Source organism: Panthera pardus, unplaced genomic scaffold (assembly GCF_024362965.1).
Source record: "Panthera pardus isolate Hobbes unplaced genomic scaffold, ASM2436296v1 HiC_scaffold_17, whole genome shotgun sequence".
Lineage (NCBI taxonomy): Eukaryota > Metazoa > Chordata > Mammalia > Carnivora > Felidae > Panthera > Panthera pardus.
This window is the reverse complement of record NW_026526732.1, coordinates 108,046,294-108,071,086: the sequence shown is the minus strand read 5'-3', so window position 1 is coordinate 108,071,086 and position 24,793 is coordinate 108,046,294. Positions and strand designations below refer to the sequence as shown.

General features: G+C 43.7%; 1 protein-coding gene and 1 long non-coding RNA gene across 6 annotated transcripts in view; one reads left to right on the top strand and one right to left on the bottom strand.

The window, feature by feature from the left end:
• Positions 1–4,256: 4,256 nt before the first annotated feature.
• PGBD1 (piggyBac transposable element derived 1) overlaps positions 4,257–24,793 on the top strand; it is a 29,216-nt gene continuing 8,679 nt past the window's right edge. The window contains exons 1-3 of one of the 4 annotated variants that reach the window (XM_053905348.1): positions 4,257–4,398; positions 7,730–8,130; positions 9,479–9,635. In XM_053905348.1, the coding sequence (XP_053761323.1) occupies positions 7,744–8,130; positions 9,479–9,635 (544 nt within the window). In that variant the 5' untranslated portion in view covers positions 4,257–4,398; positions 7,730–7,743. The other 3 variants (XM_019437061.2, XM_019437062.2, XM_053905346.1) reach the window with 3 other exon arrangements.
• Positions 5,018–24,793, bottom strand: part of LOC109259447 (uncharacterized) — a 34,988-nt gene continuing 15,212 nt past the window's right edge. The window contains exons 2-3 of one of the 2 annotated variants that reach the window (XR_002076672.2): positions 5,563–5,884; positions 5,018–5,365 (exon numbers count right to left, since the gene is read on the bottom strand). This is a non-coding gene — a long non-coding RNA (uncharacterized LOC109259447). Of the gene's footprint in view, positions 5,366–5,562; positions 6,505–24,793 lie in introns of those variants that run through there. The other variant, XR_002076671.2, reaches the window with a different exon arrangement.

The following is a 24,793-nucleotide window of genomic DNA, read 5'->3' as shown; positions in this document are numbered from 1 at the left end:
GGCCGCTTAACCGACTGAGCCACCCAGGCACCCCTTAATGTTTATTTTTGAGAGAGAGAGAGTGACACAGTGTGAGCAGGGGAGGAGCAGAGAGACAGGGAGACACAGAATCTGAAGCAGGCTCCAGGCTCTGAGCTGGCAGCACAGAGCCTGATGCGGGGCTCAACCCGTGAGCTGTGAGATCATGACCTGAGCCCAAGTTGGATGCCCAACTGACCAAGCTACCCAGGCGCCCCAAAAGCAGTGCAACTTTTCAGGCACTTTGGTATTTCATGGAAACACAATCCTATGCCATCCCTCAGGAAGTCTTTTTCTCTGCCTTTATGGGTAAAATTGAGTTGATATCAGGGATGTTCCCCTGTGTGTTTTGAGGGCTGTGCTGAGGTTAGTACATAAGCACTCAGCTCCATGTCCTGGTTTAAGTCTGTTTGATTCTGTTCAGTTTAAGAAGGAAAGAACAGAGAATGTCGTCATTATTCTCATGAAAAAGCAGTGACAATGACAAGAATGTATGAAGAATGATCTACCCTTAAATATCTGGAAATTTTACTTCTGCGTTTTTTTTCTGGTGATACTATAGTACACACAGTATAAATTTATAAAGGTTCTAAATTCACTGGCATCTGAAATGAGCTCATTCCTCTCACGGTCCCAGGGGGAAAATGGTGTTCTCATAGGTACCCCCGGGGCACACCCATAACCGCCTAGACACGAATGTAGGATACAGGTAGATTTTATTTTTTATTTGTTTTTCAGATTTGTTTTAGAGAGGAAGCTGGGGAGAGGGGCAGAGGAAGAGAGAGAGAATCCCACACTGAGCATGGAGCCGAACCGGGGCTTCATCCCATGACCTTGGGATCATGACCCAAGCTGAGAGCAAGAGTTGGACGCTCAACTGACTGAGCCACCCAGGTGCCCAATACAGGTATCTTTTAATAATCTGCTTTCATCTATTCTTGAAAATTACAGAAACATTGGGCGCCTGGGTGGCTCAGTCGGTTAAGTGTCTGACTTCAGCTCAGGTGATGATCAAACGACTCGTGGGTTCGAGCCCCATATTGGGCTCTCTGCTGTCAACATGGAGCCTGTTTGGTATTCTCGGTCTCCCTCTGTCTCTGCCCTTCCCTGATTCACACGCATGCTCTCAAAAATGAAATAAACATTTAAAAATTTTTAAAAATTAAATACAGAAACATTGAACAAAGGGCAGATGTTATAACAGGTATTGATGAAAGTTTTGCTTACAATGCAACACATCTTTAAAAAATTTTTTTAATGTTTATTTTAGAGAGAGAGAGAGCAAGTGGGGGAGAAACAGAGAGGGAGACACAGAATCCGAAGCAGGCTCCAGGCTCTGAGCTGTCAGCACAGAGCCTCATGCGGGGCTCAAACTCACAAACCATGAGATCATGGCATGAGCTGAAGTTGGACGCTTACCCACTGAACCACCCAGGCACCCCACAATGTAACACATCTTAGACACTCTTAAAGCAAAGTTGGAAGTCTGTTTAGACTGCAGGAACCCAGAAAGTATGAGCTGTATTACAGCTCTCTAAAACAAATCTGAAAAACAAATTCTACCGATCAGCATTTCTGTTGGGATAGTATCCTGTAATGTTCAAACAGTAGTGGAATGAAAGTCCTTGTGTGTCTTCATTTCCTGCTCACTTTCTGGTTTAAAAAACATAATGTTATTAATAAATGTGCTGTTATAAAACTAGCATGAAATAATAGGAAAGGGGAAAATAAATCACCCTTTCACTTACCAAAATAATCACTATTCAGTGTGTGTGTATGTGTATATATGTACAAACTAATTGTGATTAGTATTGATAGTTTCTGCTCAATTTAATTTTTGTATTTTTTAAAGTTTATTTATTTTGAGACAGAGTGAGAGAATCCCAAGCAGGCTCTGCGCTGTCAGCATGGTGACTGATGTGGAGCTTGAACTCATCAACCATGAGATCACGACCTGAGCCGAAATCAAGAGTTGGACGCTCAACCCACTGAGCCACCCAGGCGCCCCTCTGCTCAATTTTTAATATATCATAATTGTCCATGTTGTATCTTCATAAATTCTTAATAAATTAACTCATGTTTACTTATGATAGAAATTCACATAAATTGTAAAAACTGAAAAATATAAAGAAAGCAAATCATCCTGTTCATGGTCCAGATATAATCTCTTAATAATGTATTTTGAGATCCTGAAGCATAGAAACACTTAACTTTTCTCACTGTACTTAATATCATGAACAATTTTTATTTGTAAAAGTAAAGTACAATCAATTTGCTTATCTTCCCAGTCCATTCTAGTCCAGATCTGCCATAATCCTGAGTTGGCAGCTTGCCACGTGATCCTTCTCTGACCACTGAGGATTGGACCAAGAGGGGACCTGTAAGCCAGGTGTGGTCATTTGGATACCCCTAGAAGTTTGATACTGGATCAGATTCTGGTTGGTCTCTGTTAGGCATTTGGATAAGAAACTAATCTAGAGCTCGAACCATTTTTATAATCACATAAAAAACAAATAGAAACAAACCAGCCCAGCAAGAAATAAAGAAGGCAAGTCCTGAAGCTAGGATCCTATGAAGACTCAGAGACAGGAGAAGCAGGTCTGGCCCTCAGCTTCTCAGGTCCACTGTGCTCCCAGCTGGTCCTGGAGTCCAGGGAATACCCTTGTTTCCTTCTGTTAAAGGTTTCTTTTAAGTTAGTTTGACTGGGTTTCTGAACCTTGCCCACAAATGAACAAAAACATCCCTGATTAAGACAAACAGATAACCAAAAGTCTTCATGGAAGGTAACTTTTAATATAGGTGGCACAATATTCTATATGTTCCCATTGTGAGTCATTTAGTTTATAATTCCGTCACTGTAAACAGTATTTCAGTGAACATCCGTGTACATACAGCTTTGCTCACTTGTACAATTATTTTTCTTCGTTCAATTCCTGTAACTGGACTTAATGAGGCAAAGGGGTAAGCATCTTTCCTTTTTTTCTTTTCTTTCTCTTCCCTTCCCACCCCGCCCCCACCCGCCCCCATCCCTCTTTCTTAAGTAGACTTCATGCCCAGCACAGAGCCCAGTGCAGGGCTTGAAATGACACCCTCAGATCAAGACCTGAGCTGAGATCAAGAGATGCTTAACCCACTGAGTTATCCAAGCACCTGATAGGCACATTTTCTAAGGCTTTTGATTCATTTGCCAGGTGGTCCTCCAGAAAGGTTATACTAATCTACACCTCGTGTTAGCAGTCTATGAAAATGCCCACATTTTTCATACCCACATCAACCCTGGGAATTACTCTTTTGATTTGCCAAGCTGGTACTTTTTAAGTGGTTTTACCAAACATTTTTGCTGTCAAAGTTGAACATCTTTTTATATGTTAATTGGTCAGTTATAATTCTGATTTTGTAAACAGCCGTGTTCACATTTTTCTGGATTTTTCTGTTAGATTTTTCTTTTACTTTAAACAGCAGTGCCCTTAAAAATTAACCAGGGGATCTGTATATAAAATTTTAAAAGCACATGCTCTTTAACAGATCAATTCCAATGTGTAGCATTTAACCTGGGATTATAAGCATGTAAAGATACTGAATGTTCTCTGCACCATTACTTACTGTATACACACACACACACACACACACACACCCCTACATATACACACACATATGTGTATACATGTACACATAAAACAGGGATAGTTAGGTAAATTATGATGCATCCATACAATGGAATATTATTTAGCTGTTAATCAATAAGCTGGTATGGAAAGATCTCCCAGCTATCTTAACAGAAAAAGCTGAGGTGCAAAATCCTATGGTGATCCTATAGGTCCATATTCACTCAATAAATATTTATTGAGTGCTACTATGTGGCTGGTGGCGTCCTGGGAAAACACACACCCAAAATATTAACAATGGTTGACCTTAGGGATGGTGCACTTTTCATTTTACAGTCTCTGTGCAACTTGAGTTTCTATGATCTGCATACTTAAATTTTAAGAACTTGTGCTTCTTATTTTGTAATTGTTCATTTATCTGTCTAACCAGCAGCCTGAGAAGATCCTAAACAGTCTCAGTTTTGCCTTTGCCGTCATGTTTTTAATTGAAAAGATTTACAGAGAGGAGGGTGGGCGCGGGGCGTCGGGACGCGCCTGCGCGGGGCGGAAGGGGCGACGGGGTCCTCCCGGCGCACCAGAGAGAAGCGCGGCCGCCATCCTAGAGAGGCCGGGACCGCGATCCTAGAAAAGCCGAGACTCGACTGCCCGTGGGGCGGAAGAAAGAGCTGTGGAGACTCGGCCTCGGGGCTGCCGGGAGGCTGGCGCTCGCGAGACCGTGACGTCTTCGTTGAGCGCGGTCCTTGGGCTTTTGGTGGACTGACCGGTAGTCGGACGAGTACGTATTGAGCGGCAGCCGAGTGCCTCCGGGGTGCCTGAGGCCACCTCGGGGGGTGGGTGGGGGCGTGTGCTGGGCTGCGGGAGCCCTCGGTGCATTCTGCACCCGCCGCGCGGACCGGGCACCAGGTGGGCGCTGGACCGTGTGGACTGGAGCCCCCGTCCTCGGGCGTCCGGCGAAGGGGGACCGGGTGGGCGTGGCTGGTCGGGCTCGCTCTCCGGTTTTCCCGGTGTGGACTTGAGGTTCAGGGAGGTGTTTGCGCTGGGACTTGGGAAATCGGCCCTCCTGGAAGGGCAGTTCTGGCCGCGAAGGAGAAGGCGGGCGGATAGAAATTGAGCAGTCAGCGTGGCAGGGATGCGGAGTTTGCGAAGGCGAGGGCGTCTTTCATTCCGGGGTTAACATTCCCGCAGGATAAAGACGTGCTCAGATGTCTATCCAGTGACAGACAAACCAGTAAAAGCCCAGGGAAGGGCAGGTCCTGGGGAGTGTGAATTTAGTTCAAAAGGAGCAGTTGAAACTCTTTGGTGGGGGAGATGCGTTGAACAAGGTCCCAACTGTACTTTAGGAAATATTAACCCATAATAGAGTGGACTGTGGGGCAGGGATACCACACAGAAAATTACTGTATTGCAAATTTTATTGCCATGTAAATGGTAATAGGGGAATAAAAGGGAAGTAATGGCTGTTAGAGGCGTTTTGGAGGAAGAATTGACTGGACTCAGAATAATATTGTACAGGGGCTGGTTTTAAGCCTGAATGCATGGACGATGGTGGTGATGCCAATGGAAATATGGGGGAAACAGTGAGTTCAGCTCCGAGGACACTTTGATTTCAGTTTGGGATGTGCTGGAATTACGACCCAGGAGAGGCTGGAAGCTGGAGGCATCTACTGTCATTTCAAGACGTGAGTCTGGAATGTAAAAGGCAGGTGGAGTCAGCCAGAGATTTGAGTGTTCCTGGAATAGAACTGAAATTGTGATTAATGAGATCATACAAGAAGAAAGTAAGGAGAGAGAGAACTTGAAGCGTGTGTTTCAATGGTCTATTCTTAACATTAAAAAAAATAAAAATTAAAACACCAAAGTTAGTGGCTCAAAACCACCTCAGCTTATTACTTTTCATTGATTTTGTGGGTTGACTGGGCACCTCTATGGCTGGACTTACCTGTGGTTGCACTCAGGTGGTGAATCAGCTGGGAACAAGGCCCCGCTGGGCTTTAGTTGGGGGCACCTGGGTTCCAATCCACATGCCCTATGCATGGCAGTCTCGTGGCAGTGTGCCAAGAGCTGTAAGCACTTCCTCTTGCAGAACGATTATTCCCGTATTCTCTTGGCCGAAGCGAGTCACAGGCCAGCATAGATTCAAGGGAAGGACAAGTAGACTCCACCTTTTGATGACAGAAGTGACAGAATCTCATCGTACGAAGTTTTAGAGGACAGGAGACTTTGTAAACAGTCTACCTCCCCTGCATTTAAGGTGGAATATTCTGTGGGAAATACACAGATGAGAGACTATGTTAGGATTCCTCCACGGATGAAATTCTCTTCTCTCCAGCTGGAGTGTAGGCTGCTCAAGCATCTTCTTGTTTACTCTGCTTCCCTCACATCCCTTACCTCCTGGATCAACCCCCCCTCAGGGTTCAAGATATACTTCTCATTAACTTCACTGGTAGTATGGGCAAGCAGGCTCAGTTTCTGAGCATGACTTACAGTGGGGACAAAAATACAAGTATGTTTCATAGAATTTTGAAGCTCTTCTAATTTACTGATCCATTTTTAAAATTATTTTTATTTTTTTAAGTTTACATCCAAGGTAGTTAGCATATAGTGCAGTAATAATTTCAGAAATAGAATCCAGTAATTCATCTCCTACATATAACACCCAGTGCTCACCCCAACTAGTGTCCTCCTTAATGCCCCTTGTGCATTTAGCCCATCCCCCCACCCAAAACCCCTCCAACAACCCTGTTCTCTGTATTTAAGAGTTTCTTATGTTTATGCTAACTAACTTGGATGTAAATTTTAAAAAATAAAATAACATTTAAAAAACACAGTTTCTTATGTTTTGTCCCACTCCCTGTTTTTATATTACTTTTGCTTCCCTTCCCCTGTGTTCATGTTTTGTATCTTAAATTCGACATGCGTGAAATCATATGATATCTGTCTTTCTAATTTCACTTAGCATAATACCCTTCAGTTCCAATCTTGCAAATGGCAAGATTTCATTCTTTTTGATCGCCAAGTAATAATACTCCATTGTATTCTTTATCCATTCATCAGTTGATGGACATCTGGGCTCTTTCCATAATTTGGCTATTGTCGATAACACTGCTATAAACATCGGGGTGGGTGTGCTCCTTCAAATCAGCATTTTAATATCCTTTGGATAAATACCTAGTGGTGCAATTGCTGGGTCGTAGGGTAGTACTATTTTTAATTTTTTGAGGAACCTCCATACTGTTTTCCAGAGTAGCTGCACAAGTTTGCATTCCCATCAGCAGTGCAAAAGGGTTGCCCTTTCTCTGCATCCTTGCCAACACCTGTTGCCTGAGTTGTTAATTTTAGCCATTCTGACAGGTGTGAGGTGATATGTCATTGTGGTTTTGATTTGTATTTCCTTGATGATGAGTGATGTTGAGCATTTTTTCATGTGTCGGCCATCTGGATGTCTTCTTTGGAAAAGTGTGTGTTCGTGTCTTTTGCCCATTTCTTCACTGGATTATTTGTTTTTCGGGGTGTTAACTTTGATAAGTTCTTTATAGATTTTGGATACTAACCCTTTATCTGATACGTCATTTGCAAATATCTTCTCCCATTCTGTCGGTGGCCTTTTAGTTTTGCTGATTGTTTCCTTTGCTGTGCAGAAGCTTTTTATTTTGATGAGGTCCCAGTAGTTCATTTTTGCTTTTGTTTCCCTTGCCTCCAGAGATGTGTTGAGTAAGAAGTTGGTGCGGCCAAGGTCAAAGAGGTTTTTGCCTGCTTTCTTCTCTAGGATTTTGATGGCTTCCTGTCCTACGTTTAGGTCTTTCCTCCATTTTGAATTTATTTTTGTGTATGGTGTAAGAAAGTGGTCCAGGTTCATTCTTCTGCGTTGTCACCGTTCAGTTTTCCCAGTACCACTTGCTGAAGAGGCTGTCTTTATTCCATTGGATATTCTTTGTCAAAGATAAGTTGGCCAGAGGTTTGTGGGTCCGTTTCTGGGTTGTCTCTTCTGTTCCACAGATCTTAATGTCTGTTTTTGTGCTGTTACTGATCCATTCGTATGCCTCAGACGTTCGTTTGGAAAACATTCTGAAGTGTGAACCTGGGCTAAGTGAACGTTTTCCTTTAAGTCTTTAGGCTCACCATGGATGAAGCTGTGCCAGGCCCCGCACCTGAAGGTGCAGACAGCCGTGTGACAGTGAAGGAGGAGGACTCCCCCTGGGAGCAGGCGTGCAGCTCTTGGGAAAGCAGCTGCCACGCTCAGGAGCTGTGCCGCCTGCGCTTCCGGCAGTTCTCCTACCGGGATGGGACTGGGCCCCGCCAGGCTCTGGCCCAACTCCACGAACTCTGCCGCCAGTGGCTGCGGCCCGAGACGCACAGCAAGGAGCAGATCCTGGAGCTGCTGGTGCTGGAGCAGTTCCTGACCGTCCTGCCCGCGGAGCTCCAGGCCTGGGTGCGGGAGCACCATCCGGAGAGCGGGGACGAGGTGGTGATGGCGCTGGAGGGTCTGGAGAAGGACACAGGACAGCAGGTTGGAAGAGGATGTGTACGGTGGCATGGGAGGAGAAGTGGGGAACGTTTGTCTATTAATTTTTAACTTTTTTTTTAATTTTTAAAAATAATTTATAACTTACAGAAGTATCTGGGAAAGTAGTAAAGAGAACTGTCTGCTGCTCACCCAGACTCCCTAGTTGTTGACACTGTGTCATGATGTGCCTGCTCTTGTGCAAGCCACCCCCTTTCCTCTCTCTCTGCGTGTCACACACACTTACACACTCATGCAGTATTTTTTCGACCATTTGAGAGTTATTTGCGGATACTACACTTCTTTATCTCTGAACACTTTAGTGTTCAGTGTGTATTTCTGATGAATGAGGGCGTTCTTTTGTATAACTGGAATACAAAGATCGAGTTTTGGGAAATTAAAATTATTATGGACTATCATCTACACAGTAGTCCTTGTTCGCGTCCTGCCAGGTCACCTCCGTAGTGTTCTCTGTGGCAGTTTTACTCCGGTCCGGGATACAGTCCAGCAACCTATGTTGCATTTAATTGCCTCTTTAGTCTCCTTGAATCTGGAACAGTGACTTCGTCTCTTTTTTTTGTTTTTTTAAAGTTTATTTATTTTGAGAGAGAGAATGTGTGTGTAAGCAGGAGAGGGGCTGAGAGGGAAGGAGAGAGAGAATCCCAAGCAGGCTCTGCACTGTCAGCCCAGAGCCCAATGCAGGGCTGGAGCTCACGAACTGTGAGGTCATGACCTGAGCCGAAATGAAGAGTGGGGCGCTTAACCAACTGAGCCACCCAGGTCCCCCACTTGGTCTTTCCTTGTCTGCCACGACATTGATATTTGTCTTACATTTTCTCTTGATAAGGTCCATGTTGTTCCTTTTGCCTAGAATGCCACAGGAGAGGTGTTTGCCTTAGTGCATCACATCAGGGAGGCACATGGGGATGGGTTGTTGCATTACTGATGAGCTTAAGGTGGTGTCTGTCAGATTTCCGTTTCCTCAAGTTACCACTTTCCCCTTGGTAGTCCCCTGAGTAGCCTGTGGGAGCTGTCCTGGGACAGTCTCCATCCGCCAGTGTGAGCATCCACCTGGGTTTGTTTGGTTTTCTTTCTGGGCGGGCATCCGCACTGTCTGGCCGCGCTGTCCTCGTTTGCCACATATCCCCAGCACGTAGAACACAGTCCGAGTCTCCGTAGATGTGCAGTCCCTCTTTACCAAACGGGTGGACATCTCGGTCTGCTACTCTCTTACTTACTGCTGCTTTGAAAGATCAAATGGGGCATGTGTGGTATTTCCTTGAAGATGTCCCTAACCGCTGTTCAGTCCTGTTCCCACCGGGATGCATTTTCAAGGTAAATCTTTTATCCCCAGGCTTCTGTCTATACTCGGGGACAGGACATGCACTCACTGGTGACAGAGTATCAGGGAGCCTCTTCAGCATGTCAGAGCCTCCAGCTCCTGCCCAGGGTAACTGCCTTGAAGTGTGAACCTCCAGAGCTCCGCCAGGAGAACCCCGGAGAAGTGAGTGGTGAGTGCCAGTGCGTGTGTAGTACGGAAGTTGGGAGCAGACACTGACAGGCGCTTGTTTATCTGTGTCTTTCAGTTTTTATATATAGGTAGGTATGTATCTATATCTGTATTTATGTCTATATATGTGTGTGTATGTATCTATCTGTCTATATTTTTTCCCTACCCTGTATCTAAGCAAGCTTCTAAAAACATTTGGAATTGTAAAATGTTAGGATCCTGAGATCTTGTCCAATTCCCCTCCCAATAGTTGGGAAAACCAAAAGTCAGGCTGTTTAATGACTTGCCCAGGGTCATCAGAGGCAGAGCGACATCTAGAATTCAAGTCACCTGACCTTCTGACCGGAGGTCTCTCTGCTACTTACCTTTGCTCTACATGTGTAATTCTACACTTGTGGGTGTTTTCAAGATTTACTTGGCAGCTTTCCACAAATTTACCTTTTTCCCCACAATAACATTGTCTTCAGTATCCTCCCTGCGTCTAACCTGGAGTCATTTTAAATGCAGCTGTGGGCTTAAACAGGTTCTCTCTGTTCTCCATTGAAGTGCATTCTTCTGTGTGCAGGGTCCCCCCACTTTCCATACCCAGGCTTCACCTCCAGGAAACCATCCCAACTGTTGCTTATTGTTGAGCTCTGTGCGGGCATCTGGCACAATGTTTGAGGTCTGCAGATGGATTGATAACAGACAGAAGTACACAGAAAGTTCAAAGAAGAGACCTTAGAATTCCACAGTGCAGTGTTTTTTAACCTTCTCATGAGGGGTGCTACTAGTTTTTCCCCGGAAGTTATTGAAAACTTGACTCTCTTCCCTGGAAAATGTAGGTACATGCAAAATTATGCATATGATTTCAGAGGGTTCGTGGTTTACCCCAGTCACGGTTTACCATGGTTTACCAAATTCGCTACGTCGGTGATCTGTGAATACTGATATTTTGACAGTAAGTGTAGAATGAATAAACGGTTCATATAATAAATCACTAGAGGGAGATGAAATGTATACGGCTCATATTGCTTATGGTGTTTACTCCTATCATGTAGCATGAATAGGACTTGATACTTCCCTGCTTACTTGGCTGATGGTTCTGTCATATTTCTGCAGCTGTGAAAAACCAGCATTGCGTAAAGCCCCAGAATAGTTTGTTTATCTGAAGAAGTTGAGAGGTAGTGGGGAGCCCCACAGTGAGCAGACATTCCTGCTTACCTATGAGATGATGAATATACACCTACTGGAAGCAATTTTGTTTTGACTGGAGAGGAGAGAGGGGTAATGAACAGAGGTGGGCAGTTGTCAGAATGGCGAGGATGGTAGTTGACAAATAGGTAACAGTGATCGTAGGATGTAAGATTCTTTCGTGTAAGTGAATGCTTAAAACAGCATGACGTGGCTCACAAACCGGACCCTAGCCGCACTGTGGGCAGGACAGTGGCCTCTTGTGGTTTTCTGTGTCCCCAGAGGGAGGCACCACTGCTGTGGTAGGTGTTATCCAGATGAGAACGCTCTCTGGGCCTTCCGGAAGCATGCTTTGTCATTTTCAAAGACTTTTTTTTTTTTTTTTAATATATATCCTTTTAGCTCCTTCTGAATATTTAAAGACTCTAGCTAAAGGCCTACCTATCAGTTATAAACCCAGCACATTTCTCCAGCCTACCTGACAGTACATGACTTAGACCAATTTCCCAGACTAGTGGGGTTTCTTCCTCCTGTGCTGGGATGGGATAGTAAGTTCACCAGTGTGGCTGGAGGGTAGGGTTTGTTTGCGAAAGAGTGTGTGGGAGGAATGGGGAAGTCACGTGGGAACGTTTTGTGGCATTAAAGTTTGGACTGTCATTAAAAAGTTGGGTGCCATAGAAGCCTTTTTAAAAAAAATTTTTTATAATGTTTTATTTTTGACAGAGAGAGAGAGAGAGAAAGAGAGTGTGAGTGGGGGAGGGGCAGACAGAATTCGAAGCAGGCTCCAGGCCCTGAGCTGTCAGCACAGAGCCCTATGCGGGGCTCGAACCCACAAACATCTCATGACCTGAGATGAAGTTGGACATTCAACCAACTGAGGTGCCGAGGCGCCCCAGCCTTTTTTTTTTTTTTAATCAAAAATATGATTTACAGCAATTGTAGTGTGTGTGTGTGTGTGTGTGTGTGTGTGTGTGTGTGTGTGTCTGTGTGTGTGTGTGGTATTCTCATCTGTCATGGGACACTAGAATTAAATGAAAACTCACGAGTACTGTATTTTTCCCAGTCTCTCAATGCTCAGTTGTGATAGTCTTAGTGTCAGACACATTGTTGAGTGTTTGCATGTTGGTGAAGTAGAAGGGACCTTGAGGTATCACCCGATAGACTGCACCTGAAGCCTGCCTCCTCCTGTTCTGTCTTGAGCAGGGATGCACAGCAGTAGATCAGTGTGGTGTTTGTATTGAACTTTCCCATATGTGAAAACATCCCTCTGCCTCTTTCTCGGGCTTAACCCTAATGCTCTTCCACCTGAGGAGGATGATAAGGAGCAAACACAAAGTCTGATTTGACCTTTGCTATCTCAGATTTTCCATTGTCTTTGTTTTCTTTCCTCACTGCATTTTATGTTTGCCCCTTTCCATTTTCTTTCCCATCTTCCCCTTCTCAATATAGCCCCTTCTCTGTCACCAGACCTGTTTCACATTGTGCTTTTTTAGTTGAAGGGTTTGGCATGTATGTGTTGTTGGGGGAAGTTGGGGGTAAGGTCGTAACAGTGCATCAGGGACAAGCGTGTTTTTCCAGCAAGCTTTATTAGTTCCTCTAGATACGAAACACCACCAGCGAAAAGGTGCTATGGTGATCCATTGTGTCTGGAGCAAAAAAAAGTGATGCTACAGTCTTGGATAAATTCTGGGTTAGAATGATCATGTCTTCTTCATTTAGTTTTGTGTAGCTGGTATTAAGCTGATCTGAAAATATAATAATACGTGACCTCAGGGGGGTCTTGCAGTTTTACAAAGAGCTTTTGTGTTCATTCATTTGATCTTCACCAGCCCTGTAAAGTGGACTCTGTTTTCCCCATGGCACAGATAAGGAATGGGAGGCTTAGCAAGACTGACAGGCCCAAGGTCACACAGCTGCAGCTGTAACCTAGTTCTTTTTTTTCTTTTCTTTTAATTCCAGTGTAGTTAACATACAGTCTTATATCAGTTTGAGGTATATAATACAGTGATTCAACAATTTTGTGTATTAGTGCTCACCACGGTAAATGTTACTCTTAATCCTGGTCACTGATTTCATCCATTCCCCCACCCACCTGCCCTCTGGTAAACGTCTGTTGTTCTATGTAGTTTTTTTTTTTTTTTTTTTTTTAATGTTTTATTTTCAGAGAGAGAGCAAGCAAGCGAGAGCTCAAGCGGGGAAAGGGGCAGAGGACAGAGAATCCCAAACAGGTTCCATCCTGTCAGCATGGAGCCCTATGCAGGGCTCAATCCCACAAACCCTGAGATCATAACCTGAGCTGAAATCAAGAGTTGGACACTTAACTGACTGAGCCACCCTGTTCTATGTAGTTAAGAGTCTTTTTTTGTTTTTCTATGTAGTTAAGAGTCTATATAATTAAGAGTCTTTTTGGTTTTTCTCTTTTTTTCCCTTTGTTTTGTTTCTTATATTCCACATGAATGAAGTCATATGGTATTTGTCTTTCTCCGTCTTATTTTGCTTAGCATAACATTATCTAGCTCCATCCATGTCACTGCAAATGGCAAGGTTTCATCCTTTTTATGACTGAGTAATATTCCTGTGTGTGTCTGTGTGTGTTGGTGTGACTCCATTCGTGTGTGTGTGTGTGTATACTTCTATATGCGTACCACATCTTTATCCATTCATCTATCAGTGGACACTTGGGCTGTTTCCATAGTTTGGCTATTGTAGACAATGCTGCTATAAACAGAGGGGTGCATATATCCTTTTGAATGAGTGTTTTCATATTCTTTGGGTAAATACTCAGTAGTGCGATTACTGGATCATAGGGTAGTTCTATCTTTTATTTTTTAAGGAACCGCCATACTGTTTTCCACAGTGCCTGTACCAGTGCATTCGCCACCAACAATGTGGGAGGGTTCTTTTTTGTCCATATTTTCACCAACACTAGTTGTTTCTTATGTTTTTGAGTTTAGCTATTTTCACAGGTGTAAGGTGATACCTCATTGTAGTTTTGATTTGCATTTCCTGATGATAAGTGATGTTAAGCATCGTTTCATGTGTCTGTTGGCCATGTGCATATCTTCTTTGGAGAAGTGTCTGTTCGTGTTTTCTATCCATTTATTAATTGGATTATTTGTTGGTGTTGAGTTGTGTAAGTTCTTTGTATTTTTTGGATTTTAATCCGTTATTGGACATGCTATTTACAAATGTCCTCTCCCATTCAGTAGGTTGTCTTTTAGTTTTGTTATTTCCTTTGCTGTGCAGCTTTATCTCAATATAGTCCCAATAGTTTATCTTGCTTTTATTTTCCTTGCCTCAAGAGACCTATGTAGAAAGATTTTGCTACAGCCATGTCAGAGAAATTACTGCCTATGCTCTTGTCTAGAATTTTATGGTTTCGTGTCTCAAATTTAGGTCCTGAATTTATTTGGGGTTTATTTTTGTGTATGGTGTAAGAAAGTGGTGCAGTTTAATTCTTTCACATGGAGCTGCCTGGTTTTCCCACCACCATTTGTTGAGAAGACGGTTTCTCCCATTGCATATTCCTGCTTCCTTTGTCAAAGATTAATTGACCATATAATCATGGGTTTATTTCTGGGCTTTCTACTCTATTCCATTGATCTATATGTCTGTTTTGTGCCAATATCATACCGTTTTGATTACTGCTGGGTTTTGTTTTTTTTTTAAGTTTATTTATTTATTTTGAGAGTGAGGGAGTGCAAGTGGGGAAGGTGCAGAGAGAGAGGGAGAGAGAATCCCAAGCAGGCTGCATGCTGTCAGCATGGAGCCTGACGCAGGGCTCAGTCCCACCAACTGGAAAATTATGACCTAAGCCTAAATCAAGAGTCAAACACTCGACCGAGTGAACCACCCAGGCTCCCTGATTATTACTGCTTTGTAATATAACTTGAAATCTGGAATTGTAATACCTTCAGCTTTGTTTTTTCCTTTTTAAAGATTGCTTTGGCTATTTGGGGATCTTTTGTGGTTCCATACAATTTTTTAGAATTGTTTGTTGTAGTTCTGTAAAAAATGCTGCTGTAAATTGCTTTGGATAATATGGACATTTTAATTATATTTGTACTTCCAATCCGTGAGTCTTTCATTTGTGTCATCTTCGGTTTCTTTCCTCAGTGTTTTACAACTTCCTTGGTTAAGTTTATTCCTAGATATTTCATTATTTTGGTGGAATTGTAAATGGGATTATTTTCTTAATTTCTGTTTCTGCTGTTTCGTCATTATATAGAAATACAGTGGATTTGTGTACATTGATTTTGTAACCTGTGACCTTACTGAATTATTAATTCTAGTAGTTTCTTGGTTGAGTCTTTTGGGTTTTCTCTACATAGTATCATATCATCTGCAAATAGTGAAAGTTTTCCTGCCCTTACCAGTTTGGATGTCCTTTATTCCTCCTTCTTCTCTGATTGCTGTGGCTAGGACTTCCAGTACTATGTTGAATAAAAGTTGTGAGAGTGGACATCCTTGTCTTGTTCCTCACCTTAGGAGAAAAGCTCTCAGTTTTTCCCCTTCGAGACTGATATTAGCTGTGGGTTTTTCATATATTGCCCTTATTATGTTGAGGTTTGTTTCCTCTAAACCTTCTTTGTTGAGTGTTTGTATCATGAATAGATATTGTACTTTGCCAAATATTTTTTCTTTTTTTAGTTTCTATTGAAATGATTGTATGGGGGCACCTGGGTGACTCAGTTAAGTGTCCAACTCTGGGTTTCGGCTCAGATCACGATCTCACGGTTTTGTGAGTTTGAGCCCCGCACAGAGCTCTGTGTGCTGTCAGTGTGGAGCTTGCTTGAGATTCTCTCTCCCTCTCTCTCTGCCCCTTCCCCACTCATGCTCTGTCTCTCTCAAATAAATACATAAACTTAAAAACAGAAAGAAATGATCATATGGTTTTTTTTTTAATTTTTTTTTTTCAACGTTTTTTATTTATTTTTGGGACAGAGAGAGACAGAGCATGAACGGGGGAGGGGCAGAGAGAGAGGGAGACACAGAATCGGAAACAGGCTCCAGGCTCCGAGCCATCAGCCCAGAGCCTGACGCGGGGCTGGAACTCACGGACCGCGAGATCGTGACCTGGCTGAAGTCGGACGCTTAACCGACTGCGCCACCCAGGCGCCCCGGTTTTTATCCTTTTATTGATATATCACATTGATGGATTTGCAAATATTGAATCAAATCACTATTGCATCCTTGGAATAAATCCCACTTTATTGTGGTGAATGATGTTTTTAATGTATTGTTGGCTTAGGTTTGCTAATATTTTGTTGAGGATTTTTGCATCTGTTCATCAGAGATATTGGCCTGTAGTTCTTTTTTGGTAGTGTCTTTATCTTTTTTTTTTTTTTTAATCAGGGTAATGCTGGCCTCATAGAACTAATTTGGGAGCCTTCCTTCCTCTTCTACTTTTTGGAATCATTTGAGAAGAATAGGTGCTAACTCTTCTTTAAATATTTGGTAGAATTTGCCTGTGAAGCCATCTGGTCCTGGACTTTGTTGGGAGTTTCTTGATTGCTAATTTAATCTTCTTGTTGGTAATTAGTCTGTTCAAACTTTCTGTTTCTTCCTGATTCTTTGGTAGTTTCTTTGTTTCTATGAATTTATCCATTTCTTCTAGGTTGTCTAATTTGTTGGCATACAGTTTTTCATAATATTCTATTAGGTTTGTGTTTCAGTGGTGTTGATTGTTATTTATACTCTTTCATTTGTGATTTTGAGTCTGTTTTGTTTTTAATGAATCTGACTAGAGGTTTATGAATCTGGTTGATCATTTCAAAGAACCAGCTCCTGGTTTCATTGATCTGTTTTTGTTTTGTTTTTTAATGTTTATCTTTGAGAGTGAGAGCCAGAGTATGGATGGGGGAGGCAGAGAGAGAGAGGGAGACACAGAATCTGAAGCCGGCTCCAGGCTCTGAGCTGTCAGCACAGAGCCTGCCTGACACAAGGCTCAAACCCATGAACTGTGAGATCATGACCTGAGCTGAAGTCAGATGCTTAACTGAGCCACCCAGGTGCCCCTCAGATCTGTTCTATTGTGTTTTTAGTTTGTATATCATTTATTTCTGCTCTAATCTTTATTATTTACTTTCTTCTGGTGGTTTTGGGTTTTGTTTGTTCTTTTTCTAACTCATTCAGGTGTAAGGTTAGGTAGTTTGAGATTTTTCTCGCTTCTTGAGGTAGACCTGTATTGCTATAAACTTCCCCTTAGAATCACTTTTATTGCATCCCCAAGGTTTTGGACTGTTGTATTGTCATTTTCGTTTGTTTCCATGTACTTGTTGATTTCTTTTGTTTCCTGGTTGACCCATTCATTGTTTAGTAGCATGTTATTTAACCTCCATGTTATTTGTGGTCTTTCCAGATTCTTTCTTGTGGTTGATTTCTTGTTTTCCTTCCTTCCTTCATTTAATTTTATTTTCTTTCTTTTTAAAAAAAATTTTTTTTTTAATATTTATTTTTGACAGAGAGAGAGAGAGAGAGAGAGAGAGAGAGCGTGAGCGGGGGAGGGGCAGAGAGAGAGGGAGGCACAGAATCTGAAGCAGACTCCAGGCTCTGAGCTGTCAGCACAGAGCCCAACGTGGGGCTTGAACTCACAGACTGCGAGATCATGACCTGAGCCAGAGTCGGATGCTCAACCGACTGAGCCACCCAGGCGCCCCTTTTATTTTCTTTCTTTAGGCTTCACTTCCAGCATGGAGCCCAGTGCAGGGCTCAAACTCACAACCCTCAGATTAAGACCTGAACTGAGATCAAGAATCAGGTGCTTAGCCAACTGAGCCACCCAGGTGCCCTGATTTCTAGTAATATAGTATTGTTGTTAGAAAAGATGCATGGTATGACTTTGATCTTTTTGAATCTTTTGAGATTTGTTTTGTGGCCTAATATGTGATCTATTCTGGAATAATGTTCTGTGTGTAATTGAAAAGAATGTGTGTTGCACCTGGGTGGCTCAGTCGGTTAAGCATTCAACTCTTGGTTTCGGCTCAGGTCGTGATCTCACGGTTTGTGAGTTCAAGCCCTGCATCGGGTTCTGTGCTGGCAGCCTGAAGCCTGCTTGGGATTCTATCTCCCTCTCTCCCTGCCCCTCCCCTGCTTGCTCTCTAACTCTCTCTCTCTCTCTCAAAAATAAATAAATAAACATTAAAAAAAAGAAAAAGAAGAGAATGTGTATTCTGGCGTTTTAGGATGGAATGTTCTGAATATATCTGTTAAATCCATCTGGTCGATCAAAGCCAGTTTTTCCTTGATGATTTTGTGTTTGGATGATCAGTGCATTAATGCACAAAGGGTGTTAACCCCCTCCCACTATTATTACTGTCATTTATTTCCTTTATGTTTGTTATTAACTGTTTTATGTATTTGGATGCTGCCATGTTGCGTGCATAAATACTTACAATTGTTATATCTTCTTGTTGGATTTTGCCCTTTCTGACTATATAGTGCTCTTCTTTGTCTCTTTTTACAGTCTTTGTTTTAAAGTCTAGCTTGTCCAATATAAGTATTGCTACTCTGGCTTTATTCATAAGTGTTCCTCCATCCCCTCAATTTCAATCTGCAGCCGCCTTTAGTAGGCGCTTATAGGCAGCATACAGATGGGTCTTGTTTTTTTATCTACTATGTCACCTTATGTCTTTTGATTGGATTTGTTTAGTCCATTTACATTCAACATAATTATTGATAGACAAGTATTTATTGCCATTTTTTACTTTTTTGTGATTGTTTCTATAGATTTTCTTCGTCCTTTCTCCTCTTGCCCTCTTTCATGGCTTGTTGGCTTTCTTTCTTGTATATTTGGATTTCTTTCTTTTATTCTTCGCATATCTGTGACTGGCTTTTGATTTGTGGTTACCATTAGGTTTGTGTATAACCTCTTATGCATATAGCAGTCTGCATTTAAAGAGGATGGTCACTTAGTTTTGAACTCATTCTTTATTCCTCTCCCCCTCCCACCATTCAAGTTTTAGGTATATGGTGTCATATTTTACTAATCTCTTTCTTGACTGATTTTTACAGATATACTCGTTTTTACTTATTTTCTTTTTTTTTTTTTACTTTTCATACTCTTATGGTCTTTCCTTTCCACTCAAAGAATCCCTTTTAATACTTCTTACAGGACTTTTTTAGTGGTCATGGACTCCTTTAGTTTTTGTTTGTGAGAAACTCTATATCTATCCTTCTATTCTGAATGATAGCCTCACTGGATAGAGTTTTCTTGGCTGCAGATTTTTCCCGTTCAGCACTTTGAGTATCAGGCCACTCCCTTCTGGCCTGCTAATTTCTGCTGAAAAATCTGATAGCCTTATCAGGTTTCCCCTGTATGCAACTCTCTTCTCTTGATGCTTTTAAGATTTTTTTCTTTGTCACTACTTTTTGCCTTTTTTATTTTTTTTACTTTTTGCCGTTTTAATTACTATGTGTCTTGGTGTCGACCTCCTTGAGTTAAATTCTTGGGAGGATCTCTGTGCCTCCTGAATCTATCTGGATATGTTTCCTTCTCCAAATTAGAGATGTTTTCAGGTTTTGTTGTTTTTTTTTTATTTGAGAGAGAGAACGAGTTGGGGAGGGGCAGAGGGATAGGGAGAGAAAGAATCCCAAGCAGGCTCCATGCCCAGCATGGAGCCCAATGCAGGGCTTGATCCCACGACCATGAGATCATGATCCAAGCCGAAATCAAGAGTTGGGTGGTTAGCTGACTGAGACACTGAGACACCCCTCAGTTATTTTTCAAGTCAATTTTCTCCCCCCCCTCCTTTTTTTAAACGTTTACTTATTTAAGAGAGCATGAGCAGGGGAGAGGGAGGGGCAGAGACAGAGAATCCCAAGCAGGTTCCCCACTGTCAGCACGGAGCCCCACAAGGGGCTCAGGCCTGCATACCATGAGATCATGACCTGAGCTGCAATCAAGAGTTGGATTCTCAACTGACTGAACCACCCAGGCAGCCCTCCCTCCTTTCTATCTCTTCTTCTGAGATCCCTATAATATGAATGTTAGGCTTGGTAGAACCACTGAATTCCTTAAGGATTCTTAATTTGCATAATTTGCTTCTCCATTTCTCAGTTTGGTTACTTTCCATTATTCTGTCTTACGGTTTGTTAATTCATTCCTCTTTTTCGACTAGCCTGCTATTTATTCCTTCAAGTGTATTTTTTTCCTCACAATGTGCTTATTTTTTAAAAATTAATTTTAAATTTACATCCAACTTAGCTTAAAGTGCAACAATGATTTCAGGAGTAGATTCCTTAGTGCCCCTTACCCATTTAGCCCATCTCCCCTCCCACAACCCCTCCGACAACCCTGTTTGTTCTCTGTATTTAAGAGTCTCTTATGTTTTGTCCCCCTCCCTGTTTTTATATTACGTTGCTTCCCTTCCCTTATGTTCATCTGTTTGTATCTTAAATTCCACATGAGTGAAGTCATATGGTATTTGTCTTTCTCTAATTTCGCTTAGCATAACACCCTCTAGTTCTATCCATGTTATTGCAAATGGCAAGATTCATTCTTTTTGATTGCTGGGTAATACTGCATTATATATACCACATCATCTTTATCTGTTCATCTGTCGAACATTTGGGCTCTTTCCATACTTTGGCTGTTGTCGACATCGCTGCTATAAACATTGGGGTGCCTGTGTCCCTTCGAAACAGCACACTTGTATCCCTTGTATAAATACCTAGTAGTGCAATTGCGGAGTTGTAGGGTAGTTCTATTTTTAATTTTTTGAGGAACCTCCATACTGTTTTCCAGAGTGGCTGCACCAGCTTGCATTCCCACCAGCAGTGCAAAAGGGTTCCTCTTTCTCCGCATCCTCGCCAACATCTGTTGTTGCCTGAGTTGTTAATGTTAGCCATTCCGACAGGTGTGAGGTGGTATCTCATTGTGGTTTTGATTTGTATTTCCCTGATGACGAGTGACGTTGAGCATTTTTTCCATGTGTCTATTAGCTATCCGGATATCTTCTTTGGAGAAGTGTCGATTCGTGTCTTTTGCCCATTTCTTCACTGGATTATTTGTCCTTCAAGTGTATTTTTAATTTCATGAATTGTGTTCTTGATCTCTGATTGGTTCTTTTTTGCCATTCTGTTAAGGGTCTCACTGATGTCCTCCACTTTTTTTTTCAAGTTCAGTGAATATCTTTAGGATTATTAAAATCTCTATCAGGCATGTTACTTATATCCATTTCACTGAGGTCTCTTGCTGTGGATTGGTCTTGTTCTGGGACGTATTTCTCTCTCTCCTCATTTTTTCCAGTTCTCTGTGTTTCTGTGTGATAGGAAAGTTAGCTACTTCTCTTGCTCCTAAGGATAAGAGCCTTATGAAGAAGAGGTCCTGTAGTGCCCTGCCCTGCAGTGTCCCCTGTTCCTAGGCCTGGTGCTCCAGGGAGTGTTTTTTATGTCTCTTGTGTGTGTTCTGCTTTTGAATCTTGGCCTGTTTTTCCGTGAGCCAGTTGTCTGCAGAGCTTCTCTTTGCCTCTTCTGTGCAGTGTTTAGTCCCTAGTGGGAGTGGGGTGTGTTTTAATAAGGGGTGTGAAAGGTCACTTGTGAAAGGTGACCTGCCCTGGTCGCTGCCGGAACTGAGGTCCTACAAAGTGCACTGTCAGGAGATGTGTTGGCAGGGTTTGTGCAGCTCTTCTGCGGGCCGAGGCCCTGGGTGCAGAGACTAATCTGAGGAGGACTAGAAAGGGCAGCTCTGACCACATGCAGGGGTGGGGGCTTGGTGGAAGGAAGTCATGTTTAGAGTGTTGGAGCTGAGCTGGTTCCTCAGGTAGCTGCTTTTTATGCTGGGGGTGAGGGAGGTAAGTGACACCTGCCAGCTCCTTTGTTCCTGGAGGGGTCTCCCTACGACCCCTGTCTCTCCATGCCATGTTCTGAGTTGAGCAAACCACTCTCCTGTCTGCCCCTGCCATTTTTCAGACTGTTCGTTCCACGCTGTACCTGCACGGGCTGTTTGTCACGCTAAGGGTGGGGACTCGTCTTAATACCTTCGGGCTCTCCCAGAACTGAGCCCGCCAATTTTTAAAATTCCAGGATGTGAGTCCCACTGGTTAGAAGAACTCAAGAAATTTGGCCCCTCTCACTTTCAGAGGCAGATGTTTTGGGAATTTGCCCTCTCTTTTGTGGACTCCCTGTGTGAAGGCCTGTTTTTGCCCGTCATCTTGCCACCAGCTCCCTCCCCACCACGGACGGCCATGGTCTGGTCTGTTTCTCTCTCAGACCGCATCCTTGCCCTTCCTGCCTTCTTCAGCGTGCTCTCTTCTTGGTCTTTAGTTGTGAGTTTGTTCTGTCAGTCTTCAGGTAACTTCCAGGTCATATACACTGATGTGGATATTCTCTAGTTGTTCATGTGGGGCGTGGCGAGTGTAAGGTCCGTCTCCTGTGCCATCTTCCCAGCTGACTCTCTTGCTTTTAAAACTCTCCTTATCGTGACCTTTTGCCGTTTTATTTATCATGTGTCTTGATGTGGACCTCCTCGGTTGAGTTTTGGGGGCGGATCTCTTGCCTCCTGGATCTGGATTTCTTTTTCCTTCCCTGCATTTAGAAGTCTGCAGCTATTATTTCTTCAAATAAATTTTCTTCCCTCTTTTCTCTCCCTACTCCTTCTGGGATCCCTGTGGTGTTAGTGAAGCAGCTTGCGACTGCATCGAGCACGAATGGAGTCAGACCAGGTGTTTGCCAGAGATGCAGTAGCAGGCAACTGTTGGGCACTTTCCCTGTGTTGTCGCCTGAGAAGCTTTTCGTTGGTGGTGGGACCTGCGATCAGACCAGACCAGCTCTCTGCCCCCGGCCCACTGCTGGGGCTATACCTGGAGTGGTACGTAGGACTCTCTTCTCCTCTCCCCGGAGCAGGAGTCACTCTGGAGTGGCGGTGGCTCATTTGGGCTGCTTGCATGCTGCCATGCCTGTGGCCCCGGTTTGGATGGGCTCTGGCCACAAGTGTAGTGGAGGGGTGGATCCCCAAGGTGCAGCTTTACTAAGGTTTTCTGCACAGCCCTCTGTGAATGGGGACTGAGGCCAGCTGGGTTGGAAGAGGCAGATCCATCACATTCGCGAGCTGGGGAGAGGTGGTGTTAGCAAGGTTTTCGACGGTCCTCTGGGGAGGGTACCCACAGTGCTGGGGCAGGCCTGGTTGGAGGGGTCGGATCCCCCAAAGTGCAGGGTGAGGTGTGTGTAAGTTAGGTAGTGACTGTTACTGCTGCACTAGCTCCCGCAGGTCTCCATGTGTCTATCCTGGGGGCTGGGGGAGAGAAATGGCACCTGCTGGCTCCTTTGTCCCTGGGGGGTGGTCTTCCAGGGTTCTGTCCCTGCAGACATGCTCCGAGCTTAGCAAAGAACTCTGCCTCCCATAGGCCCCAGGTGTTTTTCCAACTCCCGCTTCTATGCTGAATCTCCACGGGCTGTTGTGTCGTCTCTTTAAGGGCAGGGACTTAGTTTTCTCTTGGCCTCCATTCTTTCCCAGAGCGGAGTCCGGTGATTTTTTTCTTAAATGTTTATTTCTGAAAGAGAGAAGGCAGGGATACGAGTGGGGCAGGGGCAGAGAGAGAGAGATGGAGACAGAGGATCAGAAACCGGCTCAGCACTGACAGCAGAGAGCTTGACGCAGGACTTGAACCCACAAACCATGAGATCATGACCCAAGCTGAAGTTGGATGATGAACCAACCGATTGAGCCACTTAGGTGCCCCAAGCCCGGTGATTTTTAAAATTCCAGATTTTAAGTTCTGCTGGTTGTAAGAATCTTGAAATTCTGCCCCTCTGGTTTTCAAAGCCAAATGTTATGAGGCTTCATCTTCCCACATGGGCAACCCTGTGATTGTCTGTCTACCCTCCCTGTGCCTGCAGATGCCCCCACCCCGGGGAGAGTCCTGTGGGTATTAGCTCCTCACTGTATCTTCGCCCTTTCTACCTTCTTTGATGTGTCCTCCTCTTTACATTGAGTTGTGGCTCTGTTCTGCCAGCCTTCGGGTTGCTTTCTGGGGCATTTACACTGTGGTGAGTGTTAGGTAGTTGTGTCCAAGAAACGAGGTGAGTGCCATCTTCCCAGCAGTCTAACCCTGTTCTTTTGCCAGCAAACCCAGTTTGTCTGCATTCTCTTTCTCTGGTCAGTCTGTAAAGCCAACCCGCTGAGAGCAAACTCCTTAGCTTGTACCTCCTTTGCTCCAGGCCCACTGCTGTGCGTATAGTCGAAGCTCAGTTAATAGCTGATGCTGATGAGTGTTCTGGCTCCTGCTGAGTTTGTCTCTTCATTCCTTTGGGGGCCACATAGGACTGGTTCGTGGCCTTCAGTTCTTTGCCTGTGTCCTGTTCTCTGCCTGCCAATTCTATGGCCTCATTATCAGATGACATAGCCCCCATACTCACATAGTTCTTAGCTGTCTTTACCAGAAAATTCCACCCTTCCTTCCCTCCCGTGCACCCAAACAATGGTCAGATGGTTGAAAGAGGGAACTGTGCCTCCTCTGAGAATTTTTAGACACACCTCTTCTTACTGTCAGTATTCAGGTGTGAACCTTAAATACAGAACTTGACCACAGAATCTCGTTAGGCAGTAACTGATTTTGTAGTATTCTGGTGCCTCTTCTTAGCTCAGGGTGATTTGCAAAATTGCCTCTTGCATTATCCAAGGAATCCAATTTTCTGTTATCTTGAACTTAGATGCTGAGGCAGCAGAGCAGTTAGGAGGAGATAGTGGTCAAGGGTTTCACATTGTGGTACAATATATCGGCATTTGAATGGTGTGATCCCTGCCTTCATTAAAGGGCAGTGGTTTAGGCCTTAGCCTCCAAACTGGAATCCTTCTCTCTCTCAACTGAGCAGGCTGGAGTTGTGCCTGCCTCAGTGGTGTGGTTGCCCCAGCAGCCAAGGCCTTAGGATTGTCCATCAGGGTCAAGACCAGACAGCACGATGGCCTAAAGGTGATGTGAACTGAGGGTCTGGGAGAGCCACGTGCAGCCCACAACCTACTTTCATTCCTGGCATCCTTCAGGTGAG